The sequence below is a fragment of the Aspergillus ruber genome (assembly GCF_000600275.1).
Source record: "Aspergillus ruber CBS 135680 unplaced genomic scaffold scaffold00005, whole genome shotgun sequence".
Taxonomy (NCBI): Eukaryota; Fungi; Ascomycota; class Eurotiomycetes; order Eurotiales; family Aspergillaceae; genus Aspergillus; species Aspergillus ruber.
Window position 1 is genome coordinate 479779 of NW_024467301.1, and position 15199 is coordinate 494977.

At 49.4% G+C, this 15199-nt stretch overlaps 4 protein-coding genes across 4 annotated transcripts; 2 read left to right on the forward strand and 2 right to left on the reverse strand.

Annotated features, from left to right (window-relative positions):
- Positions 1-180: 180 nt before the first annotated feature.
- ags2 (alpha-1,3-glucan synthase Ags2) lies at positions 181-7758 on the reverse strand (the record flags this gene model as incomplete). The annotated part of the gene is made up of 6 exons (XM_040778742.1): positions 181-229; positions 287-797; positions 849-1054; positions 1106-7111; positions 7175-7350; positions 7408-7758. 6 exons carry the CDS (start codon positions 7756-7758, stop codon positions 181-183), a joined length of 7299 nt encoding a protein of 2432 aa, XP_040641274.1.
- A 2885-nt stretch (positions 7759-10643) lies between these two features.
- On the forward strand, positions 10644-11223 carry EURHEDRAFT_299869 (uncharacterized protein). Its single transcript, XM_040778266.1, has one exon. It carries the CDS (start codon positions 10796-10798, stop codon positions 11138-11140), a length of 345 nt encoding a protein of 114 aa, XP_040641275.1. The 5' UTR covers positions 10644-10795; the 3' UTR covers positions 11141-11223.
- Positions 11080-12349, reverse strand: EURHEDRAFT_409813 (orotate phosphoribosyltransferase). The gene has a single exon (XM_040781198.1). It carries the CDS (start codon positions 12053-12055, stop codon positions 11306-11308), a length of 750 nt encoding a protein of 249 aa, XP_040641276.1. The 5' UTR covers positions 12056-12349; the 3' UTR covers positions 11080-11305.
- Positions 12350-12761: 412 nt separating this feature from the next.
- On the forward strand, positions 12762-14717 carry EURHEDRAFT_400604 (methylenetetrahydrofolate reductase (NAD(P)H) MET13; the record flags this gene model as incomplete). The annotated part of the gene is made up of 3 exons (XM_040780020.1): positions 12762-13588; positions 13650-14521; positions 14575-14717. The coding sequence occupies 3 exons, from the start codon at positions 12762-12764 to the stop codon at positions 14715-14717; spliced, it is 1842 nt and encodes a 613-aa protein (XP_040641277.1).
- Between the last annotated feature and the right edge of the window lie 482 nt (positions 14718-15199).

The following is a 15199-nucleotide window of genomic DNA, read 5'->3' on the forward strand; positions in this document are numbered from 1 at the left end:
AAAAAAAAAAAAAAAAAAAAAAAAAAAAAAAAAAAAAATTCTATATATCGAAATCGCAGACCAATGCATAAGCCGTGGATGAGAGGGTATCAGACGGCGGTAATTAACACCAATTAATGATGTGCTATACATAAGTAAAGTCGTAAATATAGTCGAGAACAAGCATGCAAAAAAGCATGCTTATGGTTTCGAGAGTTGCTCCTTCCGGAAGAAGAGGAGGAAACCAGCGCTGCAGACACCGTTAGCAACATGCATAGAAGGGTGTCATGAAAGAAGGAGGGCTTACCAAATTAACAACTGGAAAATAAGAGCAATCCAGAACCATCCATTCGCCAGGGAACTAGCACCAGCTGTGATATCCGGTGAAATCGGCCCAGGCCCGATACTATTCGGCGCAAACGCCCTCGCGCAAATAGTCGCAATCGAACCCAGCACTTGCGAGACAATAAGCGCAAAGCAAATATGCATCCGCGTCAGCGTCTGTAGCAGAATCATACCGAAGCCCACTCCCTGCAGTGTATCTAAGACACCGAGCCACAACCACAGACTGCGGGATACAAGGGCTCCGGCTGTATATCCGCCGGCCCAGGGAAGGTAGAGGCCGGCGCCAGAGACACCCCACCAGATTTGGGCCCAGCGGGGGGCCCCGAGACCGCAGGCAAAGACGGGGAGGATCCAGGAGTGGGACTTGGAGAGGTAGCCGAGGAGGAAGAGGAAGATGGCCCAGACAGCGCCAAAGAAGACGACGCAGAGGATGCCGATTTGCCAGGCGTGCACGTGTTGGGAGCTCCAGAGGACTGCATCTTATTAGTTTTGTTTTTCATTGCGATGTCTTGTTGGGGACTTACAGCTCCAGTTACGGCCGTATGGTGCACTGAGGAACCAGTTTTGAATGATGACGACGGCAAAGTTCCAGAGGATGATCTTGCGTCTGAAGACGGATCTGTAGAATGACGGGACCTTTCCTGGTGCTTGGCGGTAGTAGTTCGGCAGGCCGAAGAAGATGAGCAGTCCAACTACCCAGAGGAAGACAGCAATCGGTAAACAGATGGCACTAGAAATTCTCGTTAGTGAGTTATTGAAAAATGGGAAGAATAGAACGTACGTCATCTTCCAGGTGTTTATGATATCCCCTTGAGGATTAACGATCCCATCTGCAGTCGCCTTGGTAAGGGTTGATCCCCAGTACCACAGACCAATGATATAGGCCTGCTGAGTACCCTGAATAATACAAGCACGGAACACCCATTCCTTCACAGGAGCACCGCTTTCATCACCAAAGTTGAGAGCGAAGAAGATAGAACCACTGGACGATGCAGCGGCATACACACCACTGGCGACGTTCTGGATCCAACCACGACTGAACTTGTTGCCCTCCCAGTGAGCGACACCAATCAGGATAAAGGCCAGACCGTAGAAGAACCAAGGAAGTGAGAGAGTGACCACAGACTTAAAGTAGCGGAACATGAACCACCAGATAATCGAAGTGACCAGGTACACAGTTGCGATACCATAGAGCTTCTCGGCTGTTTGGCCAACTTCACCAGTAAGCAGCGTGATCTGGTACGAGTTTGCGGCGATGATCTGTCCCAATCCTAGGAAAAGCGAGTAAACAGGCCAATCGCCAATGCGAAGTTGCATCCATTTTTTGAGACCGGTGGGAGGAACGTAGTCCTTTCCAAGCAGAAATTCGTCGGCTTCCTTGTTCTCCTCGCCATCACTGTCGCGCGAGGCCGAATCATCGTTGGAGATTGAACCAGCTGGCGAAACAGCACGCTTACCCCGGAAAATAGAAGGAGCCGGAGAATGATTGCGTCCTAGCCTTGCGTCTCTGAACTTGTCGAACCATTTCTTTTCACTCTTCACCAAGAACTCCTCAATACAGAGCTGTGTCTCAGAGTTCGAGCCATTGAGATCCTGGAGTCGGTTCTCGAACACCCGGTAGTATTCACCAGAGCTGTCAGTGAAGAACGGGTCGACTTTTTGTAGTTTGAAATCCTTCTTGTCACCGACAACGGAGTTAAGTGAAAGCACAGACGAGTTGCTAAGGCGGTTCCCAGGTTCAGCGAAGGGTCTGATAGGGGCCAGAAGACCGTCGTCAAATGCCCCCGGCGTTGTTGAGGCGACAGATTGCCTTGTAGCAGTGGAGGCTTGGCTGAAGTGTCGGTTTTGCGCAGGTATGGTGGCGCTGAAGGGTGACAGTCCACCGTGAGCAGCGGTCTGTTGTTGTTGCTGAAGTTCCATTCGGCGACCTTCCTCTGCTTGTTCGGGAGTAAGAGTGTATTCGTCTTCTCCATAGTAGCTGGGGATATTGTCGTCGTCGCTTTCCTCTTCCGCATCTGTCATGACATGGGTCGAATTCTCCTCGACTGCTGGGACGTTGCTCTTTCTCAATCTCCGACGATGCGAGTGACCAGGACCAGAGCGGACACCAAGAGAAAGCTGCCGACTAAGCCCTGACTTCGGCTTTTCAGTGACGCTGGGACTGGGGGTCGGGTCATTGCTGTAAACAATTGTGTTCCGTTGCTGTGGGCCAGGAGTGCTGAGGCGGTTGGTATTGCTATAGCTGCTTTCCCTCGAGTGCGCAATAGGTGGTGTCTGCAATCCTGTCGGAGTCATTGCTCCAGGGGAGGAGAGAGGTGAGGCCAATAGACCAGTGCCCGCGGTTGGCGTGCTGTAACCAGATGGCGTATAAGGCTGTCCGTGTGACTTGACCAGTTCCTTGTTGTGAACGCGAATAGAGGTCGCCTGTAAGATTTCCAAGTCCTCAACCCATTGGGCGACTGGGAAACGCTGCTTGGCAGATCGTGCACGCATCATTGCGCGGACGTCAAGCTTTGAGTTAAGCGCACTGTCGATGGCGACCTTAAACTGATGCAGAAGATGGGCAGTGGTCGTGGATTCGACATTATACCACCAGCCAGGCATTTGACCGAGACCACCAACACGAGCACCGATACCAAGGGCTCCCTTGCGACCGAACTCAACAGCGACAAGACCAAAGGGTTCATCACGAGAGGGGATCAGAGCGAATTCAGCACCAGAGAAAATGAAAGGCGGAAGCGCAGTGAACTGGGGCCGAGAGAAGACACGTCCAGGGTAGATCTTCATCATATGTTCGAGCTTCAATGCCGCGAACTTTCCGTACAAATCAATGACCGGACCAACACAGATCAACTGGACATTGGAGTGAGCCTCGAGAACGGCAGGCATCACATCAGCGATAAGGTCAACACCCTTTTGCATCGACCATCTTCCAACGAACACCAAAAGATCAGCTTCAGGGTTTTGCTCGAGACCGGCCCATTCCTGTGCCTGACGCTTGAGATCGCCTCTGCTCGATTCGTAAGCGGGGTCAACCTGAATGTCGCTTTCCTTGGGCAGCTCCTTGTTCCATTCTCCAGTATCCGAGGGGTCGGGATTAGGCAAGTTGCCAACCTTCTTCAACCCCCAGAAGATGGGGTAACGAGCATAAGACCGTTTTCCGTACTTCTTAGACACACCGACTGCACCGAAGCCTTGCTGGTGAACACGGAGGTAGCTTGCACCTGCATGTAGCAGGTTGAAGACCTCACCGAACTGGACATAGCGACTCACGATGTCCATATCAAGGTTGAAGACCGAACAGACTTCGTCTTTCTCCTTCTGGGTACGCATAGGCCACAGACCCTGGAACTCAGCATTGTGGAGAGATAGACATACAGGGACAGTTTGAGGAAGAAGGTAAAGTGGAGCAACAGAGCCGTGGTAGTCGTTAATGTGGTACAGGTCAATGGGGAATCGCTTGATCGCATGCGCAATACACTGATTCCATGCAGAATAGTAGATAGCACTGTCCAAGTCGTCCATACGGGCCGGGTAGGGCTCGGCTTTGGTTTGCTGACGGAACACAGGGGCGTCAAGAAGGACGTAGGTGATGTTGTTCAACGTGTGGTACTGGACCTTGACTTCGTATGGATTGCCCAGGACGGTGACGAACATGGATTCGGCTGGACGATCTTCGGGGTAATCCACACCTCCGACACAAGGAACAACCCAAATAAGGTCCTGGTGGCCAAGATGCTTTCCCATCAATTGAGCCATCACACCGAGACCACCGATCTTGATCTTGATAGCCCAGTCTTCAATGTCGTATTCCATAGTGGCGATGAGGGCCATCTTTCGACGGTCCTTAGCCGCCGCACCGAATGCGGATGTGCTCTGGAGGAAACCGGACTTGTTGGCGAGACGCATCAAAGGATTCATCGCTTCGCCCTCTTCAGGATTGCGCCTCTTCAACTTCCGGCGGAGGGCAAGAGGAAGGAGCCCTCTCTTTTCGCTGACACCAACCTGGTTGAACTTGATCTGGTAGAACGACTTCATGAACACGTATACACATGCAGCTGCCGTCACGATTGGTATGAGCCAAAACAAGAAGTACATGGCCATCTGGGCATACTTCGAGCCTACGGGAATAAGCTCGAACTTCATGGTAGCATCATTGACGTGGAATCTCCACGCCAGGTAGGGAGAGGGAGGATGATCCGTGACATTGACGAGAGTTGCGCTGAGCGAGGATGGTGGCAGACGGTCCAGAATCGCATCACCATCAGCATCCCCGTACACGTAGCTTTCGTCAGGCTTGCCATCCGGATTCGTGCCCCAGACGTTAAATTGACCTTGGGCAGGCCACTCGGACACGAATCGATACTTCCACAGTCCATCCTTATCCTGTTCAACCACGTTGTGCAAGCCAGCATCATATCCGTACTGATTGTAGGGTCCGTTGAAGAAAAGGTGGGGGAATCGTCGCTCGCCCTTACCGTCCCAATCGGTGTCACCCTCTTGGACATAGTCACTGCTACCGGTCCATTTATTCCAATACTCGACACGGATGTGCTTTCCTTGCCACCGTTGCTTTTTGGTTCCTGACCATTCCAATTCTTCGATAGTGTCGTTTCCACCGGTGTACGGAATCCACTTAGAAAATGTGCTACCCCAGTTCGTCGAATAGCGGTACTTGTCGGCTCCGGCCGCGTGGTGTTGGATGAACAACGTTCCATTGTCTGTCCGGTGAAGCAAACTGCTGGAATAATTGGCCGAAGGGAACAACATCGGGTTATCACGCTGTCCAATGCGGATGAGGAAGTGGTCGACGGCATCTGTGAAAGCTCCATCAGCGGTAGTTGCGTTTTTCACTGTCAAACGGTGGATGCCGTTGTAGACACCCTTCACTGTTGCCGACCAATACCATGCACTTGGGATCTGACCAGACCAGGAAGTCTTGTCAACAGCGATTGAACTGCAATTGACACTCTTGGTATCGAAAGAAGCAGTCTTGTCAGCCTCAGTGGATGAATTGAACGAGATTGACTTGGTGACGGAATCGCAGTCCATTTCGGTAGAGAAATAAATCTTGACATCGACATCTTCATAGGAGTTGGGGAGCACTGTAGATAATATGGGTGCGTCGTGGCCGGGCTCAAACTTGGTAATCATCGGACGGGGCGAAGAGAACTGAGTCTTGGGTACATAGGCCCTAAATTCATACGCACTCAATGTCAAGCTGTCTAAACATCCGTTGGTCTCCGTAGAGCCATTTAGACCAAGCTTTTTCGGGCCGTCCTTCAGAACTTTTTCGTCATGCGGATAGAAAAGGTTCTTCACCGTAGTCCCGCTGGGGAAAGGAGATATCAATGCCGTGTCATTGTCGCTGCAGTCGAACTGGTACTCCAGGGTGTGGTTGTCGTTTTGGTACACTAGCCAAACTGGCTGGTTATCCGCATCGGATCCCAGATCCTGGTGCTCTCCATACACGTCTCGGAGAATGGACCACATGCCTGTTTCCGTCGCAGTGCCGTTGGAACCGGGCAGGTAAATGTCTCGTGTCCTGTTAGATAGCTTCTGAACAAGCCATCCATCGTTCAACACGGGATATTGCTGGCGCATTTGGTACATGTGCTTGATGACGTTTCGCACAGGGTGCGACGGATCCCGGTGATCGTACGTGACTGCTTCGTCGTGACAACCTTCCAACGCTGCTTCGAGGGGCCATTGATAGTACTGAGACGACTTGAGACTGAAGCAACCATGCATTTTCCATGCGGTAGCAGGCGACATCGACTGACGTCCATAAATATAGTTGGAAGCTGTCGCATCCAAGACGTAGAATGCTTGTTCTTCTCCCCACAAAAGCATTGGAATACCGGGGAGATGCAGGGTCGTGATGAACAAAGCCAATAGTTGTCGCTCGACGCCGTATTGGATCGCTGGCCAACGGAAAACGTCCTGGTTGGTTGCGCCGTACATGTGTCTAGGGTCGAATTTACCCGTGTTTGCGTTGATCATGTCGTTAGACACAAGCATCAGGTTCCAGGCATCGGTCCAGTCAACGGGCGTGTCATAACCCGCAGCCAGGTTACCATCCATTCCCAGGAACCGAGTAAGGGAACGATACACTGAATAGTGGAAAGCCGCCGCATCGATAGCCTCGTGGCCATGCTCTCGCAAGAAGTATTGCTGGGACGACATATTGTTCATGGTAACCGCCATTTCAGCACTCTCGGGATACTGGTTGGGCTGCCTGCCACGGCCGAGATAGATGGAACCAAAGGTGTTTCCGCCTGTGATTTCACCAGCGATAAAGAAGTTTTCTTTACCGACTTCCCGGGCACACTCTCTGTAAGCGTTGGACATGTCTCCAAGGGCATCCACGGTGGCCTGTGTGGCTTTGTCGTAACGGAAACCGTCGATATCGAAAGCGCGGATTATCATGCAGGAGTGTCGGATCAGTCTTTCTCTAACGCTGGGGTTCCATTCACGGAGACGGTCCTGGACGGAGGCGAATTTTGCCAGCTGACGTTGCCAGTCCGGGAAAACACCAAAGGCCTCACGGTCACCGTATTGGTCAAAGTCACTGTCATAACAGCCTTTCAGTTGGTCTGTAACAGACGACTCGACTGGATAACCGTCTTCGAACCAGAATCGAGGATAATCGCAAGTTTGGTTGTAGGTGTTTCCAATATCGAAGTCGGCATACCGACGATCAGATTTCCAGAGTACTTCGTGCTCCTTGACTGAGAACGGCGTGGTTTCGTTCAGGTGGCCCTTGAAGCCAATCAGGTCACCCATACTATAGATCTAGTTAGTATGAGGTCTTCACAATCCTGTAAAGGATAGAGATGGATGAACTTACGTTGCGATGGTGTTGTCGAAAATGACGTACATACCACGGTTGTGAATCTCGGTGATTGCCTTTCTCCATGCGTCAATGTTGCCAAAGTGTTGATCCAACAATGTAGTATCCAAAGCCGAGTAACCATCCGAGCCCCATGGCTGGTTCATTAAAACCGTTCCTGCAAGGTAAATGGTCTGTTTATATTAGCTTCGTTCCACCATAACAAAGAGGAAAAGAAGCTGAAAGCTCACCTTGATGCCCATTCCTTGTAGGTAGTCTAACGTATCAACCAATCCAGCAACGTCACCACCATGACGCATTTGATTCGACTTCAAGTCGTGCTCGAAGAGGGTACCATTGATATTATCGTTTTCGGGATCGCCGTTGACGAACCTGTCCAGGAAGAGAGTATATACAGGGGCCCGCCAGTTATCCGGCGAGGGGAAATATGTGTGATCCGGCCAGTCAATCCAGTAGTCTGCGGGGTTGGTCGCGGTCTTGTTCTGGTTGAGATTGTATTGGAGGAAGGACTCATCGTAGGGCCAGCCCACTACTGTTGTTGCGAACAGCGCAAGCAACGCACTTGGAGACCCCACCCTCATGTTGGCGGCAGCACGATTGTACCGTGTTTATCGTTCTATGCGTTAGTCATGTGTCGTAATCGAGCGATGATAGATGATATGATAGAAATGAGTGAAAGAGACAGCGAGAGGTCGAGTGAGGACGTGATTTTAATATATCCAAGGATCCCGCACTCCGGTAGTGGCGATTCTGAAAAAGCTCACACGAGACCCAAAGTTAAACAAAAAACGAACGATGAGATACGAGTGGTTCAAAAATAAAAGACAAAAACGAGAGATAGTACGGTAGAGAAATAAATAAAGAAGGGAAAAGTTTCAGCAGAAGAGATGCAAGCCTAAAAAGATCGATCACTTGCAGGAAGAGAGATACAGAGAAGAGAAAAAGGAAGACAGATGATTAAGAGCGGTGAATGGTAACCTCCGAGGACCAGGCAGCGAGGGACTGATTGATCTTAGTTCGTCTTTGCTGAGCCTCTTTTCTTGCTCGGGTTCTGCTTCTAGCAAATGCTCTGGTCCGTAGGGATATGAGGGACCTTTCGGAGCATTGTGGGGATGGTCCATCTCGTTGGACACTAACGGCTCATGATGACCTGATTTGGTTCTTTTTATTCTATCTATTTCTATTTCAAGACAGGATCAAACTTAATGTTGGGGAAGGGCAAATTGACCCATATCGAAGCAAGACAGCCGAGGGAGAGCAAAAAAAAAAAAAAAAAAATACGTGATATTCGATCTGGTACGCTATTTACGGTATATGTGGGTCTGGTGGGCCCGGTTCGTTAGGTATTTTACACGGCGTTACCGACACTGGATGTATCCAAAGTTCGGACAATGCATTGCTTATCAGAATTGAAGAGCGGTGGAAGAAGACGAATTGAGATTTGATGGTAGTGTACCAAAACTGGAAATACTTGGAATGTTTTTTTGGAGGTACAATTAACCTGACATCTTCAGGTCTCCCTAACGTGCTTTTGATGTCAGGCAACGCAGATGACAATAAGCCCAAATTGGCAGGATGCTGCAGCAGTTGTCAATGTCTCGCTATCCGGCATCTGTATGATGCTGCTTCCGTATGGGTTATTCTTATCGCATCGTACTTGGCAGGGCTAGCTATGAAACCCAGCGAGTCAGCGTCGGCCAACCCACTTGCCGGATTGATTAGTTTTGCCATTTGTCTTGCATCCCTATCTTAGCGAGATATTAAATCTCCGGCCCAATATAATACGGCCTAGAGACACTTGATAAAACTACCATCTCGCCACAAAACGATAGTTTAAAAGAAAAAAAAAAAAAAGTCGTGCACTGATCCAACTCCCGGATATAGAAAGGTTATGGAATAATGGACGAACATGCGGGTGATAACCTGTCTAGGTCAATAAACCGAGCCCTACAAAACGCGAATAGTTGGAACTACAGATGATAAACCAATCGGGTCGTCGGAAACTCAGTTAGCGGTGACACCGGGCAAGGGTCCAAAACGGTTGTAATTACATGGCCAAAGTCCGGCTCCTTGCCGGGATAGTTCTGGGGGCACTGGAATTATCCGTTTTGAAATGCTTCGGAAGGGGTTCCTACTATCAGTAAATAATTTTATTGAGGCTGTACGTGGCTGTAAGGCACCTGGTACTTTCCCGGGTGCTGTACTCTGTACTTCAGATGAACGTGCTTCTACGCCGTATATAATCTTTTTCCTTTTGTTGTACTATTGCATTCCTGGTATGCACCCGCTTGGGTTCCGTATAGCGACATTTGAATTTTCCGTGTTCGTCGAGGGGCATCATCCGGTTAGGGCAAAAGAGATCAAATGAGTAAGTAGGAAACCAGAAAACGAAATCATTCAATGACGATATTCATAATAGCGATCATCGACGATCCGGGGATAACATCCAGCTTTATAGATTATTCGACTCCGTGCTCCATGTTCCATTTCCTGGAAAATTCAACCTGGCAACGAATAGGATCCCTTGCTTATAAGGCGGCCACATCGAATTTCTTCTAATTATGCACTAAATTGAATAATTGTTTTTCCGGATTGTACATGGCATGGGTGTAGTGTAAATGCAGTCTAATTTTCTAATCAATACACTAGGTTCTATACTCCGTACTGAGTATAATGTAGAGATAGTATCAACCTGCGGAAATTACAGGGTAATACGCAATACGAAAAAGTAAAATTAAACCACGCCAAATGGGCTTGACACCAACGCTAAGCCTAACTTAGCAACGATCCAAGCGCCAGGGACCGATTTCGCCGAGAAAATTCTCGGTTAGCGCCCGACTAGCGCGGCTCTCGATTCGGCAACAGCGCCGTGTGGACTTAGAGTGCTCCACTTAACCAGCAAATCGGTTCCTAAAGGGACATTGACAGCCAGCCCTTCATGATCGCTTGATGATCAGGATGATCACTTGGGGACGAACACCTTATCTTGCGGTGCCTTGGTCGGTATTTACCGTCCTGATATAATGTCACAAACTCAGCAAACAGTTTTTCTCTGGCCGTGCTCCCGGACTCTGCCAATTTCCGGTCCCTACCATCAAAACAGGAAAATGCTTTCGCTGGCGGCTCGTTCCGGCCGAACTATAGCCGTTTTAGTATTTCTGGCACCATCGTGACACTCCGAATGTGAGACCAGTTTTTCCCATCAGACCCACTTGTCGACCGGCGTTTTGATCCTGGCCAATCAGGGTCGGCAATATGCTAAAAACAGAGCAACGAGAAGAAGCTAGACTCAGAGGGGTACTAGCGAAGTACATTTCCGGAGTATGGCTCAATACCTGGCATAGTCAACACCGATATGGTGATGTCAACGACTGGCTAGCCTTTTTAATTTTCATGTCCGAAAGACTGCGCCACGGGACTCTAACTTTATGCATCACAGTTCAGCAGCTCATGCACTCGCACATGGTGGTCGGATGTGCTGTGTCAATCGATATTCCGTACATGGCATGGTATTCAAAGGCACAGATGACTGATATAATACTTAGAATTAGATAGCCAAGCTGTCAAGTGAATATCTCGGGCTATCATCTTAACAGACATAAATATAGCACTGCATCCATGCACAGTTCACAGGTACACAAATATATCTACTCCGCCCTTATGCATACCGAATTCCTAAATTTGAAGCAAAGGCAGTATTTTCCAAAATTGACAGTCCGTATAATTCACAGGTTTTATATCAAAAAAAAAAAAAAAAAAAAAAAAAAAAAAAAAAAAAAAAAAAATAATTGCATCTTGAACTGCATAAAAAGAAACCGGGATGAAGTAGATTGCATATATCCAGTCCAGATCTTTGAATGGGAGTATACGGCATTTCAGTACGATGCCACTGCTATATATAGCTGCTTTGATAACAGTCCAATTAGCATTTATCCAAACCCACTTGTCTACGAATCCACATGAAGTACTTCTAGACAGCATCATGTGCATGCAAAAGCTTAGGAGACAGGACCTATCACTACCTCGAAAGCCGCTTTGCCTTCTGAATGTGACAATACGAAAATATGCAATTCATTGGTATCATTTTCTTGATCATCCTCAGAGACATGTAGAGAATAATAATGGAGTTTACTCCGCTCCATAACGAGCCCGATAGTCCTTCAGCCGCTGCACCTCGCCCTCTCCAATCTGATTACCCAACTTCTCGATCAAGTCGTGGAGACCAATGACCGCGCGGATGGGGATGTTCTCACCCAAGTCTCTCTGGGCAACACCAACAGCGCTCTTGGATTCAGCGTCACTGACTCTCTCCTCCCGATCCAGCAGGATGACAACGCCCGACACAATACCTCCCTCCTTCTCAATTATACCCACGGCCTCGCGCAGCGCAGTACCTGCGGTGATGACATCGTCGACGATGACCACCCGCTTGCCCTTCAATGGAGCACCGACAATGTTTCCTCCCTCGCCGTGCGCCTTGGCCTCTTTGCGGTTGAAAGAGTAGCTGACGTTATCCCAGGTTCCCTTGGGTGAGGGGGACAGCGAGTCCCGCACAGCCAACTCGTTCACCACAGCGGCGCAAATAGGAATACCCTTGTAGGCAGGACCGAAGACGATATCGAAGTTCGGAGTCTTGGTGCCATCAACAGCGGTGCTGACGAAGGGTTCAGCAGCCAGGACGCTGGCGTAGGCGGCGGAGGTCGCGCGGAGCAATGGGGCCGTGTGCAAGAGCGACGAAGTGAAGAAGTAGGGAGATTCGCGGCCGGACTTCAACACGTAGGATCCGAAGGAGAGGACATTGTTGGACATCAGGAGCGGGAGCAGCGTCGCCTTGTAGTCCTGGTCCGCCGCGGGGGGAGGGATGGTTGCGGCCGACATAGTGTGGGCTTTTTCTTTTCGTAGACGAGGAACTTCCGGTCGTTGCTCAAAGAAGAGGCCAAGGGCGAATGAGGAGTAGAGTAATCAAGACAGTTGTGGGGGTAGAGCCGTGACAGTGGTGAATTGAAGATCAAGAGGCAGTTCCGTGAGATTTTTTTCTGGATTTCCCCATCCGGTATCGCAGAGGAATGAGGGGCTTTGCGACGCTCTCCGCCATTAGCACGGTATGTCTATGCGCATTCACTCTATATTCAAGTAAGGTGTATAGCTACGAGAATTAGATCATAAACATTCGAAAACTCTGCTAAATGCCTGAAGTTGCCGGAAAACCTGCTGCTAAGTAACACTACATCGGAGGCCGAGACCAGTCACGTGAACAACCCCTCCGCTCTCCGCTCGGGGGCATTCCCCGTCTCCTTTGCTCTTCTCTCCCTTTCCTCAATTCCTCTTTATTGTGCCTAGTTCCCGTTTTTCTTTGGGCTATCCTCATTGTTTGTTATCTTGTTCTATTTCTAGCCTGTGCAGTGCGGGGATTCTTGTCAGCACGTCCTTAGCACGGCTCGGACCGGAGAATTGCCAAAGTCCAAGCTATCCCGGAATTTTCTCCCAACAAGTTATTTTGGTAGGCTTGAAATATATACGCTCGAATCGATGTTGTAATTCACTTCAATTGCTGATTGATGCGGGATACAGTTAATTATTCGAAATGCACGTCAAGGAAAAGCTCGCCCAGAATGAGGCCAACGGGAAGACGGGTATCTCGTTCGAATTCTTCCCTCCGAAGACGGCCCAAGGTGTGCAGAACCTCTACGACAGAATGGATCGCATGCACTCTCTCGGTCCCGAGTTCATCGATGTCACCTGGGGCGCCGGTGGTCGACTGTCCGATCTGACTTGCGAAATGGTGAATGTTGCTCAATCAGTGTATGGACTGGAAACCTGTATGCACTTGACATGCACGGACATGCCGCGGGAGAAAGTAGATGCTGCTCTCCACGCTGCCTACAAGGCCGGGTGTACCAACATCTTGGCCTTGCGTGGAGACCCGCCCCGCGACAAGGAGCATTGGGAAGTAGCTGATGGAGGGTTCAGCTACGCGAAAGATCTTGTCAAGTACATTCGGGAGAAATATGGCAATCACTTCGATATCGGTGTGGGAGGTTATCCGGAGGGCGCAGACGACAATTCGGATGTTGATCTCTTGATCGATCACTTGAAGGAGAAAATTGATGCAGGAAGTTCATTTGTGATTACACAAATGTTCTACGACACGGACATCTTTATCAACTGGGTTAAGAAATGCCGGGCTAAGGGTATCACCGTTCCTATTCTCCCGGGTATCATGCCCATCCAAACATACGCAGCATTCCTCCGACGTGCAAACTGGACAAAGGCTCATATTCCTCAAGACTGGCTTGACGCCCTTGAGCCCGTGAAGAATGACGATGCAGCTGTGAGGGATATCGGAAAGACTCTAATTGCTAACATGTGCCGGCGACTTCTCGATTCTGGGTTGATCAAGCATCTTCATTTGTGAGTCATGCCATCGCATGTCCAGACAAAAAAAGAAGGGAAACTAACAGGAATGAAATAGCTACACGATGAACCTCCAACAAGCGACACAATTGGTCCTCGAAGAATTGAACCTTGTCCCATCGGAAGAGACACCGCTCCCAAAACCTCTCCCATGGCGGCCGTCGCTTGGTCTCAAGCGACGCGGAGAGGATGTTCGCCCTATCTTCTGGCGGAACAGGAACTCGTCTTACATTGCACGTACCCAGACTTGGGACGAGTACCCGAACGGCCGTTGGACCGACTCCCGATCACCTGCCTTCGGTGAGCTTGATGCATATGGTGTAGGCCTGAAGGGTACGAACGAGCAGAACATCAAGTTGTGGGGCGAACCCAAGTCTGTGCAAGACATTACGACCATTTTTGTTCGCTATTTGAAGGGCCAGCTGGCGCGACTGCCATGGAGTGACACCGCCATCTCAGGGGAAGCCGATGCCATCATGGAAAACCTGATCAACCTCAACAGTAGAGGCTTCCTTACAATTAATTCGCAGCCTGCTGTCAATGGTGCCAAGTCCTCTCACCCAGTGCATGGATGGGGTCCAAAGAACGGCTACGTCTACCAGAAAGCATACCTTGAGCTGTTGGTGCCCAACGACGTGGTTGATGAGCTGATCTCGCGCATCGAGAAGAACGCAGACCTGACGTACCACGCCGTCTCGAAGACCGGCGGGCTAAGAACGAACACTCTTGACAGTCCGAATGCGCTGACATGGGGTATTTTCGCGGGACGCGAGGTCATCCAACCCACGATTGTGGAAACGGTCAGTTTCCTGGCCTGGAAGGATGAGGCCTATCGTCTGGGCGAGGACTGGGCCAAATGCCATGACGCCGCCAGCCCAAGTAGGAAGTTGATCCAGAACCTCGTGGACAACTGGTCCCTCGTCAACATTGGTATGTTCTCTCTGGACTTTTTGAATGCCGTGTAGATGCTAACTTAAAAACAGTTAACAACGATTTCCACAACACTTACGATATCTATAAATTGTTTGATGGCTTGAACGTCAAAGATCTTGATGTTGAAGTCTCCGGGGATGCACCGGTACCTCAACAAAACGGAGCATCAGCTAAGGCTGCTGCAGCCAACTAAATGACCACTGCGGAACACCGATCCTCGGATAGCATTCAATGCTCGATATGAATGCCTTTGACCGAGAAATCCCTACTTTCAACCACTAATGCTATATTAATTCAACATCTATCTCAACGATATCAAGCGGACTTACAGGCATTGCAACGTGTTTATGGTGGCATGACCGAAGACCTCTCAACGATTTCTTCTTAGCGAGCGATTTGACTTCAACAACATATACCCCCGCATTATTTTTCTTTGACGATTACATTCAACATAATTATTCTTTCTTCTCTTCCGATAGACGGAAACAGATTACGAAGAGGGCTGGTTTATTCAACACTACGGATCCGACGGAGTTGGGTTGCAAATGTGCATGGTGCTTCAAAAAGTGTGATCCTCTTCAACACGGGATATGGAGTCTGTTTGGATGGTTCGATGTATTTTCTTCGATGCATCTCTTGTTTCTTGGTTATGTATATTGTCTATTTCGCAGACTA

Excerpts from the sequence above, each read along its gene's own strand:
- EURHEDRAFT_299869 (XM_040778266.1), top strand. The coding sequence starts at position 10,796 with ATGCACAGTTCACAGGTACACAAATATATCTACTCCGCCCTTATGCAT.
- EURHEDRAFT_409813 (XM_040781198.1), bottom strand. The coding sequence starts at position 12,055 with ATGTCGGCCGCAACCATCCCTCCCCCCGCGGCGGACCAGGACTACAAG.